Source organism: Bombina bombina, chromosome 4 (genome assembly GCF_027579735.1).
Source record: "Bombina bombina isolate aBomBom1 chromosome 4, aBomBom1.pri, whole genome shotgun sequence".
NCBI classification, from domain to species: domain Eukaryota; kingdom Metazoa; phylum Chordata; class Amphibia; order Anura; family Bombinatoridae; genus Bombina; species Bombina bombina.
In genome coordinates this window covers 259131169-259155148 of record NC_069502.1, presented here as the reverse complement: position 1 = coordinate 259155148, position 23980 = coordinate 259131169, and the positions used below count along the sequence as shown (strand labels likewise).

The following is a 23980-nucleotide window of genomic DNA, read 5'->3' as shown; positions in this document are numbered from 1 at the left end:
AGTATTGCTAACCTCTATGATAATATAAAGGCACTTAAAGGGACAGTCAAGTCCAAAAAAAACATCATTTTCAATTTACTTTTATCACCAATTGCTTTGTTGTCTTGGTATTCTTAGTTGAAAGCTAAACCTAGGAGGTTTATATGCTAATTTCTTAGACCTTTAGTTCATGTGTTTTATATAGTTAACATTGAGCTCATGCACGTGAAGTTACCCTGAAATGAGCACTGATCGGCTAACATGCAAGTCTGTCAAAAGAACTGAAATAGGGGTCAGTCTGCAGAGGCTTAGATACAAAGTAATCACAGATGTAAAAAGTGTATTTCTATAACAGTGTTGGTTATGCAAAACTGGGGAATGGGTAATTAAAGGGATTATCTTTCTTTTTAACAAAAATTCTGGTGTTGACTGTCCCTTTAAGCTAATAGAGAACTTTTAACAGAGTTGGAAATCTTACCACCTCTAATGGACACTGAACACTAAGATTCTGTGTTTAGGAGTATGAAGGAACCTTCTATTTCAATGTGACAACAGAGACAACGCTACACCTGGCATTATATAAAGGAACTGGGTAGGGTGCTAATTACAGACCCACTATCGTTCCCTGAGAGAAATGAAAAACAAACTGAATAAAAACAAATTATGCTTGTCCACTGTTTCAGTCATCACTTGTGGGAATTATAAACCTGGCCACTAGGAGGAGGCAAAGACACCACAGCCAAAGGCTTAAATACCTCCTCCACTTCCCTCATCCCCCAGTCATTCTGCCAAGGGAACAAGGAACAGTAAGAGAAATATCACGGTATAAATGGTGCCAGAAGAACAAAAAATAAATTTGGATCCGCGCACCTGAGAACGGGGGGGGGGGGGGGGGGGGGGTGCAGTGGATTTCCTACGATGGAAATGAAATTATCAAGTAAGTATAATTTATGTTTTACATCAAAAGGGGAGGAGAGTCCATTGCTTTATTCATCACTTGTGGGAACAAATACCCAAGCTCTAGAGGACACTGAATGAAGAAAACGGGAGGGTAAAGGAGGCGGACCCTAAACTGAGGGCACAACAGCCTGCAGAACCAAAATGCTGCTTCTGCCGAAGCAAAAACATAAAATTTGTAAAATTTTGCAAAAGTATGTAAGGATGACCAGGTAGCCGCCTTAGAAATCTGCTCCATAGAATCCTCGTTCTTAAAGGCCCAAGAAGAGGCCACAGCTCTAGTCGAGTGAGCCATTATCCTCTGACCTGTGTCCCGCTGTCTCATAAGCCAGACGGATCAAATCCCAAACCAGATTGCAGAATGGCTTTGTCAGCATGAAAAACCAAGTAAAGAGGCTCAAATTGTAAGCCAACTCAGACTCTGCGTGCCGAAGCAATAGCCAATAACAGCAGAGGCTCAAACGGAGTCCTCTGCAAGCCCTTAAGCACCAAGTTTAGGCTGCAGGGAGGAGTCAGATTCCTGAAAAACGGTCTAATCCTAACCAGAGCCTGAACAAAGGACTGAATATCAGGAAGCCCCGCGAGCTTCTTGTGCATCAGTACCGATAAAGCCGAGATCTGTCACCTTAGGGAACTGGAGGAAAGACCCTTATCCAGACCATCCTGGAGAAAGGACAATATACTGGATACCTTGACCTTGTGCCAAGGGTGTCCTTGTTCCTCACAACAGGACAAGTAGGTCCTCTACACCTTGTGGTAGATGCGTCTAGTGACCGGCTTCCTGGCCTGGACGAGAGTGTCGATCACTCTCTCCAAAAATCCTCTCTTGGCTAAGACTAGGCATTCAATCTCCACGCAGTCAGCCTCAGAGAATCGAGATTTAGATGTAGAAAAGGACCTTGAACTAGCAGGTCCTTGCGACAAGGTAACTTTCATGGCAGATAAGACGACATCACAACTAGATCCACAAGCCACGTCCTACGCGGCCACGACTGAGCAATCAGAATAGCCGAAGCTTGCTCCTGCTTGATGCGGGCAACTACTCGAGGTAGAAGAGGCAGCGGTGGAAATATGTACATTAGGTTGAAGTCCCAGGGTACTGCCAAGGCGTCTATCAGTTCCGCTTGAGGATCCCTGGAACACGACCTGTATCTGTGTAGCTCGCAATTGAGTCTAGACGCAATGAGATCTATTTCCGGCGTCCCCCATCTGCTGCAGATCTCCGCAAACATTTTGGGGTGGAGAGAGCGTTTCCCTGGATGAAACGTACGTCTGCTCAGAAAATCTGCTTCTCAGTTGTCCACACCCGGAATGTGGATCACTGAGAGCGAACAATTGTGAGTCTCTGCCCACTTCAGAATCCGAAATACTTCCCTCATTGCAAGGGAGCTTCTCGCCCCCTGGTGGTTTATATAAGCCACCAACGTGATGTTGACCGATTGGAATCTGATGATTTGGGATGACCCCAGTGGGGGCCAAGCCTTCAGGGTGTTGAAAATCGCTTGAAGTACCATAATGTTTATAGTTAGGCTCGATTCCATCTCATAGGAAAAGTGCAATGCGTATAAAGAAAACAGAAGCTGCACTGTCTCTTCCGATCAACAGGAAGTACAGGCAAAAGGCGCGCAACGTAAATCGCCGCCTCCAGTAGACCCGCCCATCGTGGGCATCACACAAGTCTTCTCCCGGTCTGTATATTTTCATATAAGTGAAACCGCCGGGAGAATGGAACCACAAACTTGCCTCAAAATTATAAGCCACAGTGCCTGCGTTCAGCTGTCTACACCAAAGAGCCTCCCCTGAGCCCTTGTATGTGTTCCTTCTACTAAAGTGCCTTTTAATTATGAGTCTTCTTATATCCCGGAAAATAAAGTAAGCACTTACCTCCTCATCTGCCTGACAGCAAGGAAGCTCCCAGATTTGAGAGGTCCTCTCCCTCCTATGGACCTGTGAAAAGAAAGAACTGAGTAATATTATCCAGTCTGTCAGGGTTAGGGCAGCATCAGTATATGGGTGGCGCAGTGAGAATTATGTCCCACAAGTTCCCATTGCTCTAAAGCCACCACTGCTCTACTGAAGAGACTGATATGGACTACGGCCACACCCTAGGAAAAAGCAGCACAATCTTGCACCACTTTGAAAATAATAAACTCTTGATTGAAGATCTTTTTCTAACTAAATATAAAAATGCACTTACCTGAAACTGCACTCAATCTACTGGCCCCACTGTGGTCACTACTAATGTCAGTAGATAGTGCATCTAGTGCGATGCTAGGGGACCGGTCCCTGCGACAGGCTTGTGATTAACTCTTGCACCGGGAGTAAATGTGTCACTACCTGATACTCCATTCTTCCCGCTGTCTTACTGTAGCACCTCTGAGAGGGGAAAAAAATGGGACTCAAATTGGTCTGAGAACCCTCTTAACGAAGAATCTAATGCATCTCAATTCTTCCCCCACCTTCTAGGAGGCAAAGATTAAAACTGGGTTATCAGTGAGGTGGGAGGGATAGAGAACCCTTGCAGTTTTGGGAATCTTTGCCTCCTCCTAGTGGCTAGGAACTGAATTCCCAGAAGTAATGAACTTGTGGACTCCTACCACCTTATGAAAGAAAAGGGTACAGTTGGGATCAGTTTGTGAACACTTAGGGGTACAACTGCTGTGGCTGTACCCTCAATGGGTAATAGTTTCACCTTAAGGAATTAATAATTACCATTTAGGGGTAAATAAAGAACAAATATGTTTCCAACTGTCAAAGGGTCCACGTCAGTACCATTTAATCCCCAAACAAAGGTACAATCACTTACTTGTGTTTCCAAAAGGTTGAGAGAGATGAGAGGTTAAGGCTGACAAACCTTTCAAGAGCATATCATTTGTGCACCTGAGAGTTGTTATTTCCGAAGTTGGTAAACAGTTATTTTATACTTGGGCTACATAGAATTATCCACAGTAATCTCAATTATTCAATTAACACATAAATGGCAATCACCCAAACAGAATTCAACATACATGCTGTACTGCAAAGTAGTTCATGTTCAATGGATGTCGGTTATAAGCAGGAGGTATAAAAAATAAATATATAACCCATATGTTCACTGACATTGTTGCTGCTTTTAAATAGCACACTTGCCATCATGAGGTACAAAGGGCTTGTCACAGGGGCAATATCCTTAAAGGTACAAACTGCAACGTACGAATAAAGGTACAATTTTGCTAATTTAGGCCCTAACAAGCTATTATTTGAAGGGATATTGAGGAAGCCTTTAAAAATGCTGGAATAATATCATACCATAATAATATCATACCATAGTATAAGAAGGTATATAGTTAAACTGTTTTGATTACACTATGTCCCCGTTATATATCTCATGTGTTTTTCTTTTTTTTCTATTTGGAATACTAAAAAGATGTTAAATGTTTGCATACATTACTGCTGGTAATAGTCTATTTAATGTCATTTTTTTCTGCTAAGGATTGTGTTTTGTGCATGGCAATTATGTACAGTTCCCTTTGTTTGAAACATAGCCAACCCAGTCTCATAAAAATACATTACCTGGCAGAATTTTTTCTTTAACTTCTGTGCGATTTGGTGGTGTTGGAGGTGCCGGTGGCGTCTGTGGTCGGATTTCCTTCTCTGTGTTTGCTAAACGCGGACTTTGTGTGGTCTGAGTAAGAGGCTCAATGCAAGGCTCTGTCCAATTAGTTGGAGAGGGGGCTCTGTGCTCTGGAACCACAGATGTGGTAGTTTGCACCACTACAAACAAGGAAAAAAACACTTTAGGATGGACAAATCATGCAATCTCTAACACAATTTCTCTTTACTTAATTGTATGGATGGGTTTCACAAAATAGATGGTTATATAGAATAAGTTTAGTGAAAAAGAAATTCAAAGTGGACAAAAGGTAAAGTTATAGTTTACAGATATGAAAATGATAAAAACACTTGCTAAAGCAGTCATTTATAATACCATTTTCAATTTCCTGTTCCTCAGCTTGGCTTCTCTCTGTTTCTTTGGTCTCCTCCAAGTGGCTTTTGTCTGAGTCTGAGCGCTCTTCACTCTCCAGAGAGGGCCTGAAGTCAAGCTCTTGTTCTTCTGGAATAATTTCCTTCTGCATCTTCTAGGAAAAAAAGCATAGTCAGGAATAGGTAATGGTGGCTCTACAAAAACTAGTGTCAGGTTGTTTTCATCAAAAAATTGGAACTCATACTCTAATGATTTATATTAAACATGCTGACCCACATCCTTCAGCATTCATATATGCAAATGAGGACTGTTGATGCTTGAGATAATTTCTTGATTTGCTTCCCTCCTTACCCCATCCTTCCCAGTAAAACTCCTACAGTCTCACAGAAGCCAGACCTCTGTTTTTAGCTGCATCTCTGACACACAAACTTCATTAACAAAGCATACATTTTCTGACATAAATGAGGCAGACGAAAAGAGGTGTAAGGTGCATAAATCTTTGTTTTGGCCACTGCTCTATGTTATGGACCAGCAATGTGTTATAATAGCTGTGCGTTTCCAATGGCAAAGGAGTAATCACTGCTAAGTCTTAATAGCCACCAAAGTGTTGATACAGCTGTGCTTTTTGATCCCTTAGCACACAGAACAGTATCAACACTTTGTGACTGTCAACTCAGTTAATACCGGAGTTTTGTTTATTAAAACTCACAAATGGGTTATTCACAAGTTCTGTGTTATTGGCCGCAAGGGGTTTACTATTGGTGGAATAGTGTCAGAAGAGGTGTGCATATAAGACAGTCAACAAGACAGTCATAAGAAAACAGTGTAATATGAAATGGGATTGCTGAAACAAATGAAACCTTTATGGGACTTGAGGAAGGGAAGTTTCTAAGAAATTATAGAATAAAAACAACCTTAGAAGGCAGAAAGGCTCCAGAAGAGTCAAATGTGCCAGTTTCATCTTCTGCATCTTCTAGGCACCATTCAGGTAAACTGTCCCTCTCATCCTCTGCACTGCCTGAGCCACTTCGGGTTCTGCGGTAACGCTCATCTTCACGTTCTCGAAAATCAAAGTCAAATCGCCGTCGACGATCTGGGTGCTCTCGCCAAGCAGAACCTCGTGCACCATCTATATGGAGATTGACCACAGATTTTAATAACTAATGGCTAAAAGAAAAAACAGAATTTATGCTTACCTGATAAATTACTTTCTCTTACGGTGTATCCAGTCCTTACTTGTGGGATATTCTCATTCCCTACAGGAAGTGGCAAAGAGAACACACAGCAGAGCTGCCCATATAGCTCCCCCTCTGGCTCCGCCCCCCCAGTCATTCGACCGACGGTTAGGAGAAAAAGGAGAAACCATAGGGTGCAGTGGTGAATGTAGTTTAAACAAAAATTTTAATCTGGCTTAATTACCAGGGCGGGCCGTGGACTGGATACACCATAAGAGAAAGTAATTTATCATGTAAGCATAAATTCTGTTTTCTCTTACAAGGTGTATCCAGTCCACGGATTCATCCTTACTTGTGGGATACCAATACCAAAGCATTAGGACACGGATAAAGGGAGGTAACAAGACAGGTAACCTAAACGGAAGGCACCACTGTTTGCAAAACCTTTCTCCCAAAAATAGCCTCCGAAGAAGCAAAAGTATCAAATTTGTAAAATTTGGCAAAAGTATGCAGTGAAGACCAAGTCGCTGCCTTACAAATCTGTTCAACAGAAGCCTCATTCTTGAAGGCCCAAGTGGAAGCCACAGCTCTGGTGGAATGAGCTGTAATTCGTTCAGGAGGCTGCTGTCCAGCAGTCTCATAAGCCAATCGGATGATGCTTTTCAGCCAGAAGGAAAGAGAGGTAGTAGTCGCTTTCTGACCTCTCCTCTTACCAGAATAAACGACAAAAAAGGATGATGTTTGTCTGAAATCTTTAGTTGCTTGTAAATAGAATTTCAAAGCATGAACCACATCAAGATTGTGTAATAGCCGTTCCTTCTTAGAAGCTGGATTAGGACAGAGGGAAGGAACAATGATTTCCTGGTTAATATTCTTATTAGAAACAACCTTAGGAAGAAAACCAGGTTTGGTACGTAAAACTACCTTATCTGCATGGAACACCAGATAGGGTGAATTACACTGCAAAGCAGACAATTCAGAAACTCTTCGAGCAGAAGATATAGCTACCAAAAACAAAACTTTCCAAGATAATAACTAAATATCTATGGAATGTAAAGGTTCAAACGGAACCCCTTGAAGAACTGAAAGAACTAAATTGAAACTCCATGAAGGAGCCACAGGTTTATAGACAGGCTTGATTCTAACTAACGCCTGTGCAAACGCCTGAACATCTGGTACTTCTACCAGACGCTTGTGCAAAAGGATAGACAGAGCGGATATCTGTCCCTTTAAGGAACTAGCGGATAGACCTTTCTCCAATCCTTCTTGGAGAAAAGCCCATATCCTTGGAATCCTAACTTTACTCCATGAGTAACCTTTGGATTCACACAAACAAAGATACTTCCGCCATATCTTATGGTAAATTTTCCTGGTGACAGGTTTTCTAGCTTGGATCAGAGTATCTATGATTGATTCAGAGAACCCACGCTTGGATAGAATCAAGCGTTCAATCTCCAAGCAGTCAGCTGCAGAGAAACTAGATTTGGATGCTTGAATGGACCCTGTATTAGAAGATCCTGCCTCATTGGCAGTGTCCAAGGTGGAACAGATGACATGTCCACTAGGTCTGCATACCAAGTCCTGCGTGGCCACGCAGGCGCTATCTTAATTACCGAGGCCTTCTCCTGTTTGATTCTGGCTACCAGCCGAGGGAGAAGGGGAAACGGTGGAAAGACATAGGCCAGATTGAAGGACCAAGGCGCTACTAGAGCATCTATCAGAGCCGCCTTGGGGTCCCTGGACCTGGATCCATAAAGAGGAAGTTTGGTGTTCTGACGGGACGCCATCAGATCCAACTCTGGAATGCCCCAAAACTGAGTCAGCTGAGCAAATACCTCCGGGTGAAGTTCCCACTCCCCCGGGGTGAAAAGTCTGACGACTTAGGAAATCCGCTTCCCAGTTGTCTACTCCTGGGATGTGAATTTGCGGAAAGGTGGCAAGAGTGATCCTCCGCCCACCTGATTATCTTGGTCACTTCCTTCATCGCTAAGGAACTCTTTGTTCCTCCCTGATGATTGATATATGCTACAGTCGTGATGTTGTCCGACTGAAACCTGATGAACTTGGCCGCCACTAGCTAAGGCCAAGCCTGGAGCGTATTGAATATCGCTCTCAGTTCTAAAATGTTTATCGGGAGAAGAGACTCTTCCCGAGACCATAGGCCCTGAGCTTTCAGGAAGCCCCAGCCCAACAAACTGGCGTCGGTCGTCACTATGGTCCACTCCGGTCTGCGGAAGCACATTCCCTGAGACAGGTGATCCTGAGACAACCACCAGAGAAGAGAATCTCTGGTTTTCTGGTCCAGTTGGATTTGAGGAGACAAATCTGCATAATCCCCATTCCACTGTTTGAGCATGCACAATTGCAGTGGCCTGAGATGAATTCGAGCAAATGGGACTACGTCCATTGCTGCTACCATTAATCCGATTACCTCCATGCACTGAGCTACAGATGGCCGAGGAAAGGAATGAAGAGCTCGGCAAGTGTTTAGAAGCTTTAACTTTCTGACCTCCGCCAGAAATATTTTCATTTCTACCGAGTCTATTAATGTTCCCAGGAAGGGAACCCTTGTGAGTGGGGACAGAGAACTTTTTTCAGTGTTTACCTTCCACCCGTGAGACCTTAGAAAGGCCAGAACAATATCCGTATGAGCCTTGGCTCTGGGAAAAGACGACGCCTGTATTAAGATGTCATCCAGATAGGGTGCTACTGCAATGCCCCGCGGTCTTAGTACCGCTAGAAGGGACCCTAGCACCTTTGTGAAAATTCTTGGAGTGGTGGCCAACCCGAAGGGAAGGCCCACGAACTGGTAATGCGTGTCCAGAAAAGCGAACCTTAGAAACTGATGGTGATCTTTGTGGATAGGAATATGAAGGTACGAATCCTTTAGATCCACAGTAGTCATATATTGACCTTCCGGGATCATCAGTAAGATTGTCCGAATGGTCTCCATCTTGAAGGATGGAACTCTGAGGAATTTGTTTAGAATTTTTAGATCCAGGATTGGTCTGAAAGTTCCTTCCTTTTTGGGAACCACAAACAGGTTTGAGTAAAAACCCAGTCCTCGTTCTGTAATTGGAACTGGACATATCACTCCCATCTTGATCAGATCTTCTACACAGCGTAAGAACGCCTCTTTCTTTGTCTGGTCTGAAGTCAGGCGAGAAATGTGGAACCTTCCCCTTGGAGGAAAGTCCTTGAATTCTAGAAGATATCCCTGAGCAACAATCTCTAATGCCCAGGGATCGGAAACATCTCTTGCCCAAGCCTGAGCAAAGAGAGAGAGTCTGCCCCCTACCAGATCCGGTCCAGGATCGGGGGCTACCCCTTCATGCTGTCTTAGTAGCAGCTGCAGGCTTCTTGGCCTGTTTACCCTTGTTCCAGCCCTGCAAAGGCTTCCAGGTTGCCATGGGCTGTGAAGTGTTACCCTCTTGCTTTGCGGTTGCAGAGGTTGAAGCAGGACCGCTCCTGAAGTTGCGAAAGGAACGAAAATTAGCCTTGTTTTTAGCCTTAAAAGGCCTATCCTGCAGGAGGGCATGGCCCTTTCCCCCAATGATATCCGAAATAATGTCTTTCAACTCTGGCCCGAAGAGGGCCTTTCCCTTGAAAGGGATATTCGGTAACTTAGTTTTAGACGACACATCGGCCGACCATGATTTCAGCCAGAGCGCTCTGCGCGCCATGATGGCAAAACCAGAATTTTTCGCCGCCAATTTAGCTAATTGCAAAGCGGCATCTGTTATAAAAGAATTAGCCAGCTTTAGAGCCTTAATTCTATCCATAATTTCGTCATATGAGGTCTCCGTCTGTAGCGACTCCTCCAGCGCCTCAAACCAGAAAGCAGCTGCAGTAGTCACAGGAATAATGCAGGCAATAGGTTGGAGAAGGAAACCTTGTTGAACAAATATTTTCTTTAGTAAACCTTCCAATTTTTTATCCATAGGATCTTTGAAAGCACAACTGTCTTCAATTGGTATGGTTGTGCGTTTGGCAAGTGTTGAAATTGCCCCCTCTACCTTAGGGATCGTCTGCCATGCGTCCCGCCTGGGATCAGTTATAGGGAACATTTTCTTAAAGATAGGGGGGGGGACAAAGGGTACACTTGGTCTTTCCCACTCCGTATCCACAATATCCGCCACCCTCATGGGGATCGGGAACGCATCAGTGTATACCGGGACGTCTAGGAATTTGTCCATTTTACACAATTTCTCTGGGACCACCATGGGGTTACAATCATCCAGAGTAGCTAATACCTCTTTAAGCAGTACGCGGAGGTGTTCCAGCTTAAATTTAAACGCTAAGGAGTCTGATTCTGCCCGCTGAGAAACCTTTCCTGTATCAGAAATTTCTCCCTCGGACAGCACATCCCTCACTGTCACTTCAGAGTTTTGTGAGGGTACAACAGATAAACCTTCCAAAGCTTCTGATTGCTCATACTCTGTTCTTAAAACCGAGCTATCACGCTTTTTAGGAAAAACTGGCAGTTTGGATAAAAATGCCGCAAGGGAATTATCCATGACCGCTTCTAGTTCTTGTAATGTAATGGGGGCCAATGCGCTAGAGGTACTAGGCATCGCTTGCGCGGGCGTGACTGGTTTCGACACATGGGGAGAGGAAGGTGGGCTATCCTCATTACCTTCTGTTAAAGAATCATCTTGGGCTACATTTTTATCTTTAAAATGCATAGATACATTTCACCACACTATCTTAATGCTTTGTAATGATTGCACAGCAAATATCAAGCCAATTAACCCCTTAATGCCCGAACCGGAGCAACCTAAAGTTTACAACCGGTTAGCAAACTACAGCACCATGCCAAAGCAATCTGCTGTGGCCCTACCTTGCCCTGGGGATTAGTTTGATGAGAAATAAGCCTCTACGAAGTCCTCAAGAAGTTTTGGGACCCTCCACGGGAAGCTGCATGAAGCTCTCTGCAATATGAAGTGCGCAACTGAGGCGCAAAATTTAGGCCCCCTCCTCCCTCTCCACTCCGGAGTTGTGGGGCCTTCAAAACCCTAAATAGGTGTCTAAAATTCTGCCATGTGGAATAAAACCCCAAATAACACTCCAAAAGTGATAAAAACTTGTACAATGATTATAATTTTACTATAAAATAATCGATTGCCCTTTAACAGTGTCCACCAGTCATTTAGCCCTGTTAAATAAGCCTTCTTTCTATACTGAGTCTCAGAATATGGCTTACCTTCCCCACATGGGGATTCTTGTCAGTCTTCTAGCATTACTAAGTCTTGACTAGAAAAAGATGACTGAACATACCTTGTAGCAGTTAAGTCTGCAAACTGTTCCCCCCAACTGAAGCTTTCTGGTACTCCCCAGTCCTGTGTGGGAACAGCAGTGGATTTTAGTTACAACATGCTAAAATCATTTTCCTCTGAGCAGAATTCTTCATCACTTTCTGCTACAGAGTAAATAGTACAAACCGGCACTATTAAAAAATAAACTTTTGATTGAAGATATAAAAAACTACAAATCTAACACCACATTCACTTTACCCTACCGTGGAGATGCTACTTGTTAGAGCGGCAAAGAAAATGACTGGGGGGGCAGAGTAAGAGGGGGAGCTATATGGGCAGCTCTGCTGTGTGTTCTCTTTGCCACTTCCTGTAGGGAATCCGTGGACTGGATACACCTTGTAAGAGAAAAATATATATTTTTAGCACAGTCTCTTATTACATTTGTTTTGTGTAAAAATCAGTATATACTCAGTATAATAATATTACTGTAAAGTGCAAAGCGTTAAAGTGCTCCTGTAATGACCGGTAGAATGTTTTAGAGGATAAACTTCATAAATCCATTCAGCAAATATTAAATAATACAAATTGGTATGGAGTATATAATGCTATGGATATGTTTACAACAAAAGCTAAAATGTAATAAGTATAGCTATATAGTTATAGCTATGATCAAAACCACATTTAAACCAACATTGAATCACATGTCTTCATATGGAAAAACATAATTTATGCTTACCTGATAAATTTATTTCTCTTGTAGTGTAGTCAGTCCACGGGTCATCCATTACTTATGGAATATATCTCTTCCTAACAGGAAGCTGCAAGAGGATCACCCAGCAGAGCTGCTATATAGCTCCTCCCCTCACATGTCATATTCAGTCATTCGACCAAAGCAGACGAGAAAGGAGAAACCATAGGGTGCAGTGGTGACTGGAGTTTAATTAAATTTAGGTCTGCCTTAAAGACAGGGCGGGCCGTGGACTGACTACACTACAAGAGAAATAAATTTATCAGGTAAGCATAAATTATGTTTTCTCTTGTTAAGTGTAGTCAGTCCACGGGTCATCCATTACTTATGGAATACCAATACCAAAGCTAAAGTACACGGATGAAGGGAGGGACAAGGCAGGAACATTAAACAGAAGGAACCACTGCCTGAAGTACCTTTCTCCCAAAAATAGCCTCAGAAGAAGCAAAAGTGTCAAATTTGTAAAATTTTGAAAAGGTGTGAAGCGAAGACCAAGTCGCAGCCTTGCAAATCTGTTCAACAGAGGCCTCATTTTTAAAGGCCCAGGTGGAAGCCACAGCTCTAGTAGAATGAGCTGTAATCCTTTCAGGAGGCTGCTGTCCAGCAGTCTCATAGGCTAAACGTATTATGCTACGAAGCCAAAAAGAGAGAGGGGTAGCCAAAGCTTTTTGACCTCTTCTCTGTCCAGAGTAAATGACAAACAGGGAAGAAGTTTGACGAAAATCTTTAGTTGCCTGCAAATAGAACTTCAGGGCACGGACTACGTCCAAATTATGCAAAAGTCGTTCCTTCTTTGAAGAAGGGTTAGGACACAGTGATGGAACAACAATCTCTTGATTGATATTCCTGTTAGTAACTACCTTAGGTAAGAACCCAGGTTTAGTACGCAGAACTACCTTGTCTGAATGAAAAATCAGATAAGGAGAATCACAATGTAAGGTAGATAACTCAGAGACTCTTCGAGCCGAGGAAATAGCCATCAAAAACAAAACCTTCCAGGATAACAGCTTGATATCAATGGAATGAAGGGGTTCAAATGGAACGCCTTGAAGAACATTAAGAACTAAGTTTAAGCTCCACGGCGGAGCAACAGACTTAAACACAGGCTTAGTCCTAGTTAAAGCCTGACAGAAAGCCTGAACGTCTGGAACTTCAGCCAGACGTTTGTGTAGAAGAATAGACAGAGCAGAAATCTGTCCCTTTAACGAACTAGCAGATAAGCCCTTTTCTAAACCCTCTTGTAGAAAGGACAATATCCTAGGAATCCTAACCTTACTCCATGAGTAACTCTTGGATTCGCACCAATATAAATATTTACGCCATATCTTATGGTAAATTTTTCTGGTAACAGGCTTCCTAGCCTGTATTAAGGTATCAATAACCGACTCCGAGAAGCCACGCTTTGATAGAATCAAGCGTTCAATCTCCATGCAGTCAGCCTCAGAGAAATTAGATTTGGATGTTTGAAAGGACCCTGAATTAGAAGGTCCTGTCTCAAAGGCAGAGACCACGGTGGACAGGACGACATGTCCACTAGGTCTGCATACCAGGTCCTGCGTGGCCACGCAGGCGCTATCAGAATCACCGAAGCTCTCTCCTGTTTGATCTTGGCAATCAAACGAGGAAGCATCGGGAATGGTGGAAACACATAAGCCATGTTGAAGACCCAAGTGGCTGTCAGAGCATCTATCAGCACCGCTCCCGGGTCCCTGGACCTGGATCCGTAACAAGGAAGCTTGGCGTTTTGGCGAGACGCCATGAGATCCAGATCTGGTTTGCCCCAACGAAGAATCAGTTGAGCAAAGACCTCCGGGTGAAGTTCCCACTCCCCCGGATGAAAAGTCTGGCGACTTAGAAAATCCGCCTCCCAGTTCTCTACGCCTGGGATGTAAATCGCTGACAGGTGGCAAGAGTGAGACTCTGCCCAGCGAATTATCTTTGAGACTTCCAACATCGCTAGGGAACTTCTGGTTCCCCCTTGATGGTTGATGTAAGCCACAGTCGTGATGTTGTCCGACTGAAATCTGATGAACCTCAGAGTTGCTAACTGAGGCCAAGCTAGGAGAGCATTGAATATTGCTCTTAATTCCAGAATATTTATTGGGAGGAGTTTCTCCTCCTGAGTCCATAATCCCTGAGCTTTCAGGGAGTTCCAGACTGCGCCACAGCCTAGAAGGCTGGCGTCTGTTGTTACAATCGTCCAATCTGGCCTGCGAAAGGTCATCCCCTTGGACAGATGTGGCCGAGAGAGCCACCATAGAAGAGAATCTCTGGTCTCTTGATCCAGACTTAGTAGGGGGGACAAATCTGAGTAATCCCCGTTCCACTGACTTAGCATGCACAATTGCAGCGGTCTGAGATGCAGGCGGTATGGTACTATGTCCATTGCCGCTACCATTAAGCCGATTACTTCCATGCACTGAGCTACTGACGGGTGTGGAATGGAATGAAGGACACGGCAAGCATTTAGAAGCTTTGATAACCTGGCCTCTGTCAGGTAAATCTTCATCTCTACAGAATCTATAAGAGTCCCTAGAAAGGGAACTCTTGTAAGTGGTAATAGAGAACTCTTTTCCACGTTCACCTTCCACCCATGCGACCTCAGAAATGCCAGAACTATCTCTGTATGAGACTTGGCAGTTTGAAAACTTGACGCTTGTATCAGAATGTCGTCTAGGTACGGAGTCACCGCTATGCCTCGCGGTCTTAGTACCGCCAGAAGTGAGCCCAGAACTTTTGTAAAGATTCTTGGAGCCGTAGCTAATCCGAAGGGAAGAGCTACAAACTGGTAATGCCTGTCTAGGAAAGCAAATCTTAGGTACCGATAATGATCCTTGTGAATCGGTATGTGAAGGTAGGCATCCTTTAAATCCACTGTGGTCATGTACTGACCCTCTTGGATCATGGGAAGGATGGTTCGAATAGTTTCCATTTTGAATGATGGAACTCTTAGAAATTTGTTTAGGATTTTTAAGTCCAAGATTGGTCTGAAGGTTCCCTCTTTCTTGGGAACCACAAATAGATTTGAATAGAATCCCTGCCCGTGTTCCGTCCGCGGAACTGGGTGGATCACCCCCATTAGTAAAAGGTCTTGTACACAGCGTAGAAACGCCTCTTTCTTTATTTGGTTTGCTGATAACCTTGAAAGATGAAATCTCCCTCGTGGAGGAGAAGTTTTGAAGTCCAGGAGATATCCCTGAGATATGATCTCCAACGCCCAGGGATCCTGGACATCTCTTGCCCAAGCCTGGGCGAAGAGAGAAAGTCTTCCCCCCACTAGATCCGTTTCCGGATAGGGGGCCCTCTCTTCATGCTGTCTTGGAGGCAGCAGCAGGTTTCTTGGCCTGCTTGCCCTTGTTCCAGGACTGGTTAACTTTCCAGCCCTGCCTGTAACGAGCAACAGCTCCTTCCTGTTTTGGAGCGGAGGAAGTTGATGCTGCGCCAGCCTTGAAGTTTCGAAAGGCACGAAAATTAGACTGTTTGGCCTTTGATTTGGCCCTGTCCTGAGGTAGAGCATGGCCCTTACCTCCCGTAATGTCAGCAATAATTTCTTTCAAGCCGGGCCCGAATAAGGTCTGCCCTTTGAAAGGAATATTAAGCAATTTAGATTTAGAAGTCACGTCAGCTTACCAGGATTTAAGCCATAGCGCTCTGCGCGCTTGGATGGCGAATCCGGAGTTCTTAGCCGTAAGTTTGGTTAAATGTACAACGGCATCAGAAACAAATGCGTTAGCTAGCTTAAGTGTTTTAAGCTTGTTCATAATTTCACCCAATGGAGCTGTGCGAATGGCCTCTTCCAGAGACTCAAACCAGAATGCCGCCGCAGCAGTGACAGGCGCAATGCATGCAAGGGGCTGTAAGATAAAACCTTGTTGAACAAACATTTTCTTAAGGTAACCCTCTAATTTCTTATCCATTGGATCTGAAAAAGCACAAATATCCTCCACCGGGATAGTGGTACGCTTAGCTAAAGTAGAAACTGCTCCCTCCACCTTAGGGACCGTCTGCCATAAGTCTCGTGTGGTGGCGTCTATAGGAAACATTTTCCTAAATATGGGAGGAGGGGAAAAGGGCACACCAGGTCTATCCCACTCCTTGCTAATAATCTCTGTAAGCCTTTTAGGTATAGGAAACACGTCAGTACACACCGGTACCGCATAGTATCTATCCAACCTACATAATTTTTCTGGAATTGCAACCGTGTTACAATCATTCAGAGCCGCTAATACCTCCCCTAGCAATATGCGGAGGTTCTCAAGCTTAAATTTAAAATTAGAAATCTCTGAATCCAGTCTCCCTGGATCAGATCCGTCACCCACAGAATGAAGCTCTCTGTCTTCACGTTCTGCAAACTGTGACGCAGTATCTGACATGGCTCTCACCTCATTCGCGCGCTCTGTCCTTAACCCAGAGCTATCGCGCTTGCCTCTTAATTCTGGCAATTTAGATAATACTTCTGTCATAAGTCTTGCAAAGTGATTTGTAAGGGCCTCCCTGATGTATTGGCGCCACAAAATCACGCACCTCCTGAGCGGGAGGCGAAGGTACTGACACGTGAGGAGAGTTAGTCGGCATAACTTCCCCCTCGTTGTCTGGTGATAATTTCTTTACATGTAAAGATTGACTTTTATTTAAAGTAGCATCAATGCAATTAGTACATAAATTTCTATTGGGCTCCACATTGCCCTTTAAACATAGTGAACAAAGAGATTCATCTGTGTCAGACATGTTTAAACAGACTAGCAATGAGACTAGCAAGCTTGGAAATACTTTTCTAAATAAATTTACAAGCAATATAAAAAACGCTACTGTGCCTTTAAGAAGCACAAAAAGCTGTCACAGTTGAAATAACAATGAACCAAAATAGTTATAGCAACCAATTTTTCACAGTAAATGTATTAAGTTAGCAAAGGATTGCACCCACCAGCAAATGGATGATTAACCCCTTAATACCCAAAAACGGATTAACAATTTAATAATTAACGTTTTTCTCACAGTCAAAACACACTGTCACAGGTCTGCTGTGACTGATTAACTCCCTCAAAATGAATTTTGAAGACCCCTGAGCTCTCTAGAGACGATCTGGATCATGGAGGATGAAGTAGACAGATTGTGACTGAATTTTTACTGCGCAAAAAAGCGCTAAAATAGGCCCCTCCCACTCATATTACAACAGTGGGGAAGCTCAGAAAACTGTTTCTATGCAGAAAACAAAGATGGCCATGTGGTAAAAATCATGCCCCAATAAGTTTTATCACCAAGTACCTCACAAAAAACGATTAACATGCCAGTAAACGTTTTAAACATACATTTGAAAAGTTATGAATTGTTATTAATAAGCCTGCTACCAGTCGCTTTTACTGCAGTTAAGGCTCATACATTATTTCAGTATTAACAGTATTTTCAGAGTCAATTCCATTCCTTAGAAAAATACATTCAGTGTACACACACTCATCAGCCTAATACCAGTCGCTATCACTGCATTTAAGGCTGAACTTACTTTACATTGGTATCAGCAGTATTTTCTCAGTCAATTCCATTCCTCAGAAAAATAATTACTGCACATACCTCATTTGCAGGGGGGCCCTGCATGCTATTCCCCTTTTCTGAAGTTACCTCACTCCTCAGATGAGAACAGCCAGTGGATCTTAGTTACGTCTGCTAAGATCATAGAAAACGCAGGCAGATTCTTCTTCTAATGCTGCCTGAGAATAAACAGCACACTCCGGTGCCATTTAAAATAACAAACTTTTGATTGTAGAAATAAACTAAGTTAAAAAACACCACAGACCTCTCACAGCGACCTATCTAGTTAGGCTGCAAGAGAATGACTGAATATGACATGTGAGGGGAGGAGCTATATAGCAGCTCTGCTGGGTGATCCTCTTGCAGCTTCCTGTTAGGAAGAGATATATTCCATAAGTAATGGATGACCTGTGGACTGACTACACTTAACAAGAGAAAGAAGATATATTGGCCTATGCAGAAAACCTTAAGTTTTGAAACTCTTTCCGTAGATATAACCAACAATTTCTGATGGTTCAAATTCAGTAAAATCTTGGTGAGAGGTAGGTAGAAAAAGGATGTTGGAGTTGTATAGATATTGGAAGGGGGGGGGGGGAGCTAGAGGGGATGAGAGAGGAAAATGGGAAGGTAGAGAGGAAGGTGAAAGCAGAAGGAAGAATGGGAGGAAGCGTCGGGGGAGGAAGAGAGTGAAAGTGTGAGAGGAAGAGAGTGAAAGTGTGAGAGGAAGAGAGTGGCAGGAAGAGAGGGAGGGAGGTAGAGAGACGAGGGAGGTAGAGAGGGGAGGGAGGTAGAGAGACGAGGGAGGTAGAGAGACGAGGGAGGTAGAGAGACGAGGGAGGTAGAGAGACGAGGGAGGTAGAGAGACGAGGGAGGCAGAGAGACGAGGGAGGCAGAGAGACAAGTAGGGAAGAAAAATAAGCATGTGAGAAGCATGAGGTTAGAGGGGAAGAGAAAACATGGAGCAAAAAGAGAAATAAAGCATGGCAGGTAGAAGGAGGGTGAGAAAGAGTGGGGGAAGAAACATGTAGAAAATCTGGGAGACCTAGAGGGAAGGAGAAAGCTATTGACCTACACAGATAACTGCTTTTAATATTCATAAAAAAAACAGGACACAGGACATGTATGTTCTCACATATGCCACAATTTGCAAGGTGTGCCGATTATTACAGAAAACTACACTCACCGGCCACTTTATTAGGTACAAAGCAATGTCCAGACAGCAGCACCAATCTGGACATTGCTTTAAACTTACTTGGGGTGAGTTCAATACCCCTCAGCGTGCACCTTTTGCAAGAGTGCTGGACTTTGCACCTATTTTGTGTATCACTTTATTAGGTACACCTTGCTAGTACTGGGTTGGACCCCTTTTACCTTCAGAACTGCCTTAATCCTTTGTGGCATAGATTCAACAAGGTGCTGGAAAAATTCCTCAGACATTTTGGTCCATATTGACATGATAGCATCACGCAGTTGCTGCAGATTTGTCGGCTGCACATCCATGATGCAATTTTCCCGTTCCACCACATCCTAAAGGTGCTCTATTGGATTGATATCTGGTGACTATGGAGGCCATGTGAGTACAGTGAACTCATTGTCATGTTCGAGAAACCAGTTTGAGATGATTTGAGCGTGGTGACATTGTGCATTATCCTGCTGGAAGTAGCAACAATACTCAGGTAGGCCGTGACGTTTAAACGATGCTCAATTGGTTCTAAGGGGCCCAAAGTGTGCCATGAAAATATCCCCTACACCATTACACCACCACCAGAGTCAACCGTTGATACAAGACAGGATGGATCCATGCTTTCATGTTTATGCCAGATTCTGAACCTACCATCTGAATGTCGAAGTTGAAATCAAAACTCATCAGACCAAGCAACATTTTCCCAATCTTCTATTGTCCACGTTTAGTGAGCCTATGTGAATTGTAGCCTTAGTTTTCTGTTCTTAGCTGACAGAAGTGGCACCCGGTATGGTCTTCTGCTGCTGTAGCCCATCTGCTTCAAGGTTAAACGTGTTGTGCGTTCAGATATGGTATTCCACATACCTTGGTTGTAAACTAGTGGTTATTTGAGTTACTGTTGCCTTTCTATCATTTCGAATCAGTCTGCCCATCCTCCTCTAACATTAACAAGGCACTTTCATCCACACACATGCCGCTCACAGGATAGTTTCTCTTTTTCTGACCATTCTCTGTAAACCCTGGAAATGTTTGTGCGTGAAAATCCCAGATGATCAGCAGTTTTTTAAATACTCAGACCAGCCCGTTTGGCACCAACAACCATGCCACGTTCAAAGTTACTTCAATCCCCTTTTTTCCCCATTCTGATGCTCGGTTTGATCTTCAGCAAGTCGTCTTCGCCACGTCTAGATGCCTAAATGCATTGAGTTGCTGCCGTGTGATTGGCCGATTAGCAATTAGTGTTACCAAGCAATTGAACAGGTGTACCTAATATAGTGGCCGGTGAGTGTATATGTAGTTGGACTTTTTATGCATCCACCAGACATACAGTCAATGTATTGAGTGAAAAAGATATTAAAAACCAAGGTTATCTAACATTTAGTTCAAATAAGGTTATAAAAATACCCATCTATTTGTTGAGAACAATTGTAAGCAATTATGGGTCCCACCCTGGACGTCTTGTGGTTCTGTCCGTCTAATCTATCCCCCCCGCGTCTAACCCAGCTTGCCGTCTGGAACAGAAGACTGAGGATCCCTCAACCCATTAGGATTGGGATCCGATCCGTCTGTCTAATTTGTTTGTTTGTCCGCCTGTCTAATTTGTTTGTTTGTCCGCCTGTCTAATTTGTTTGTTTGTCCGTCTGTCTAATTTGTTTGTTTGTCCGCCTGTCTAATTTGTTTGTTTGTCCGTCTGTCTAATTTAATTGTTTGTCCGTCTGTCTAATTTGTTTGTTTGTCCGTCTGTCTAATTTGTTTGTTTGTCCGTCTGTCTAATTTGTTTGTTTGTCCGTCTGTCTAATTTGTTTGTTTGTCCGTCTGTCTAATTTGTTTGTTTGTCCGTCTGTCTAATTTGTTTGTTTGTCCGTCTGTCTAATTTGTTTGTTTGTCCGTCTGTCTAATCCGTTTGTTTGTCCGTCTGTCTAATCCGTTTGTTTGTCCGTCTGTCTAATCCGTTTGTTTGTCCGTCTGTCTAATCCGTTTGTTTGTCCGTCTGTCTAATCCGTTTGTTTGTCCGTCTGTCTAATCCGTTTGTCCGTCTGTCTAATCCGTTTGTCCGTCTGTCTAATCCGTTTGTCCGTCTGTCTAATCCGTTTGTCCGTCTGTCTAATCCGTTTGTCCGTCTGTCTAATCCGTTTGTCCGTCTGTCTAATCCGTTTGTTTGTCCGTCTGTCTAATCCGTTTGTTTGTCCGTCTGTCTAATCCGTTTGTTTGTCCGTCTGTCTAATCCGTTTGTTTGTCCGTCTGTCTAATCCGTTTGTTTGTCCGTCTGTCTAATCCGTTTGTTTGTCCGTCTGTCTAATCCGTTTGTTTGTCCGTCTGTCTAATCCGTTTGTTTGTCCGTCTGTCTAATCCGTTTGTTTGTCCGTCTGTCTAATCCGTTTGTTTGTCCGTCTGTCTAATCCGTTTGTTTGTCCGTCTGTCTAATCCGTTTGTTTGTCCGTCTGTCTAATCCGTTTGTTTGTCCGTCTGTCTAATCCGTTTGTTTGTCCGTCTGTCTAATCCGTTTGTTTGTCCGTCTGTCTAATCCGTTTGTTTGTCCGTCTGTCTAATCCGTTTGTTTGTCCGTCTGTCTAATCCGTTTGTTTGTCCGTCTGTCTAATCCGTTTGTTTGTCCGTCTGTCTAATCCGTTTGTTTGTCCGTCTGTCTAATCCGTTTGTTTGTCCGTCTGTCTAATCCGTTTGTTTGTCCGTCTGTCTAATCCGTTTGTTTGTCCGTCTGTCTAATCCGTTTGTTTGTCCGTCTGTCTAATCCGTTTGTTTGTCCGTCTGTCTAATCCGTTTGTTTGTCCGTCTGTCTAATCCGTTTGTTTGTCCGTCTGTCTAATCCGTTTGTTTGTCCGTCTGTCTAATCCGTTTGTTTGTCCGTCTGTCTAATCCGTTTGTTTGTCCGTCTGTCTAATCCGTTTGTTTGTCCGTCTGTCTAATCCGTTTGTTTGTCCGTCTGTCTAATCCGTTTGTTTGTCCGTCTGTCTAATCCGTTTGTTTGTCCGTCTGTCTAATCCGTTTGTTTGTCCGTCTGTCTAATCCGTTTGTCCGTCTAATCCGTTTGTCCGTCTGTCTAATCCGTTTGTCCGTCTAATCCGTTTGTCCGTCTGTCTAATCCGTGTGCCTGTCTGTCTAATCCGTGTGCCTGTCTGTCTAATCCGTGTGCCTGTCTGTCTAATCCGTGTGCCTGTCTCTCTAATCTGTGTGCCTGTCTCTCTAATCTGTGTGCCTGTCTCTCTAATCTGTGCCTGTCTGTCTGTCTGTCTTTCTAATCTATCTATCACATGCCCAGACTGTTATCCGACGTCCCGTCCCTCCAGTCTAATTTGTTTGTTTGTCCGTCTGTCTAATCCGTTTGTTTGTCCGTCTGTCTAATCCGTTTGTTTGTCCGTCTGTCTAATCCATTTGTTTGTCCGTCTGTCTAATCCGTTTGTTTGTCCGTCTGTCTAATCCGTTTGTCCGTCTGTCTAATCCGTTTGTCCGTCTGTCTAATCCGTTTGTCCGTCTGTCTAATCCGTTTGTTTGTCCGTCTGTCTAATCCGTTTGTCCGTCTGTCTAATCCGTTTGTTTGTCCGTCTGTCTAATCCGTTTGTTTGTCCGTCTGTCTAATCCGTTTGTTTGTCCGTCTGTCTAATCCGTTTGTTTGTCCGTCTGTCTAATCCGTTTGTTTGTCCGTCTGTCTAATCCGTTTGTTTGTCCGTCTGTCTAATCCGTTTGTTTGTCCGTCTGTCTAATCCGTTTGTCCGTCTAATCCGTTTGTCCGTCTGTCTAATCCGTTTGTCCGTCTAATCCGTTTGTCCGTCTGTCTAATCCGTGTGCCTGTCTGTCTAATCCGTGTGCCTGTCTGTCTAATCCGTGTGCCTGTCTGTCTAATCCGTGTGCCTGTCTGTCTAATCCGTGTGCCTGTCTGTCTAATCCGTGTGCCTGTCTGTCTAATCCGTGTGCCTGTCTGTCTAATCTGTGTGCCTGTCTGTCTAATCTGTGTGCCTGTCTGTCTAATCTGTGTGCCTGTCTCTCTAATCTGTGTGCCTGTCTCTCTAATCTGTGTGCCTGTCTCTCTAATCTGTGTGCCTGTCTCTCTAATCTGTGTGCCTGTCTCTCTAATCTGTGCCTGTCTGTCTGTCTGTCTTTCTAATCTATCTATCACATGCCCAGACTGTTATCCGACGTCCCGTCCCTCCAGTCCGTCCGTCCAGTCCGTCCAATCTGTCCGTCTGTCTAATCTATCTATCACATGCCCAGACTGTTATCCAACAGCCATTTGCTAAAAAAAACAAAAAACGAAGTATATTAAGAGGGCAATTTATCAAATTGAGGTGGACAGGGGCGCACATATGCACCCCTGTCCGCCACAGCTTGCCTCTGGCATTGCGCTATTTTGCGCTTGCGAGTAATCCCGCCCATGCCCGCGCACAACCAATCATACGCGGGCAGGAGTTGTCAATCTCCCCAGTCGGTCTATATCAGGGAGATTGAAATTCGCCACTTTAGAGGTGCCGAAAGGTTAGGAAAGCAGCGGACTGATGACCACTGCTTGTTAACTACAGTGTGCAGGTTCTCTTGTGAGAACCTGCAGTCGTATGGGGTCGAAAGGCTTGAGAAGGCTTTGATAAATCGAGCCCTTAATATGCAAACACATGCTGCTATTCAACGTGTCTTAACTGTCCTAATGTTAGCCCCTCAGCTGGAAAACAGGACTGCAAATGTATTGTGACTCTCTCTACAAGCTAATTGATTAAAACGTACACACACACATTATATATATATATATATATATATATATGTGTGTGTGTGTGTGTGTGTGTGTGTGTGTGTGGGGGGGGGGGGGTATACATTACATACATACATAGTGTTCTCCCCAGGGCCTTTTTAGTGGTTGCATGGCTAATTTTACTGACCACCCGGCTAAAATGTAAGAATTTTAATCAAACAATAGCTCATTATTTTTTTGTTATATGACTGGGTGGATTTTTTTTTCTTCACTTTTTGTCACTTTGTAATTGAAGGATTGGCTGATAATGTGTATTCACTGTTTGCATTGCTTGTTTGTATTGTTACATTTTTAAGAGTAAATATTATTAGCATTAGGAATAAAAACAATTAAAATGTGAGCAACATTTTCTTCCCAATTCATCATTATGGACATATTTCTTCAGTCAATCTAGGACAACAGGGATTATATCAGTGATCACTTTTTAAATCTGATCA

General features: G+C 43.6%; 1 protein-coding gene across 3 annotated transcripts in view; it reads right to left on the bottom strand.

Moving 5' to 3' along the window:
• Nucleotides 1-23980, bottom strand: part of LOC128656174 (GRB10-interacting GYF protein 2) — a 556473-nt gene that overhangs the window by 365729 nt on the left and 166764 nt on the right. For 2 of the 3 annotated variants that reach the window (XM_053709919.1, XM_053709921.1), the window contains exons 3-5: nt 5815-6029; nt 4904-5054; nt 4489-4689 (exon numbers count right to left, since the gene is read on the bottom strand). In XM_053709919.1, the coding sequence (XP_053565894.1) occupies nt 4489-4689; nt 4904-5054; nt 5815-6029 (567 nt within the window). The remainder of the gene's footprint in view (nt 1-4488; nt 4690-4903; nt 5055-5814; nt 6030-23980) is intronic. The other variant, XM_053709920.1, reaches the window with a different exon arrangement.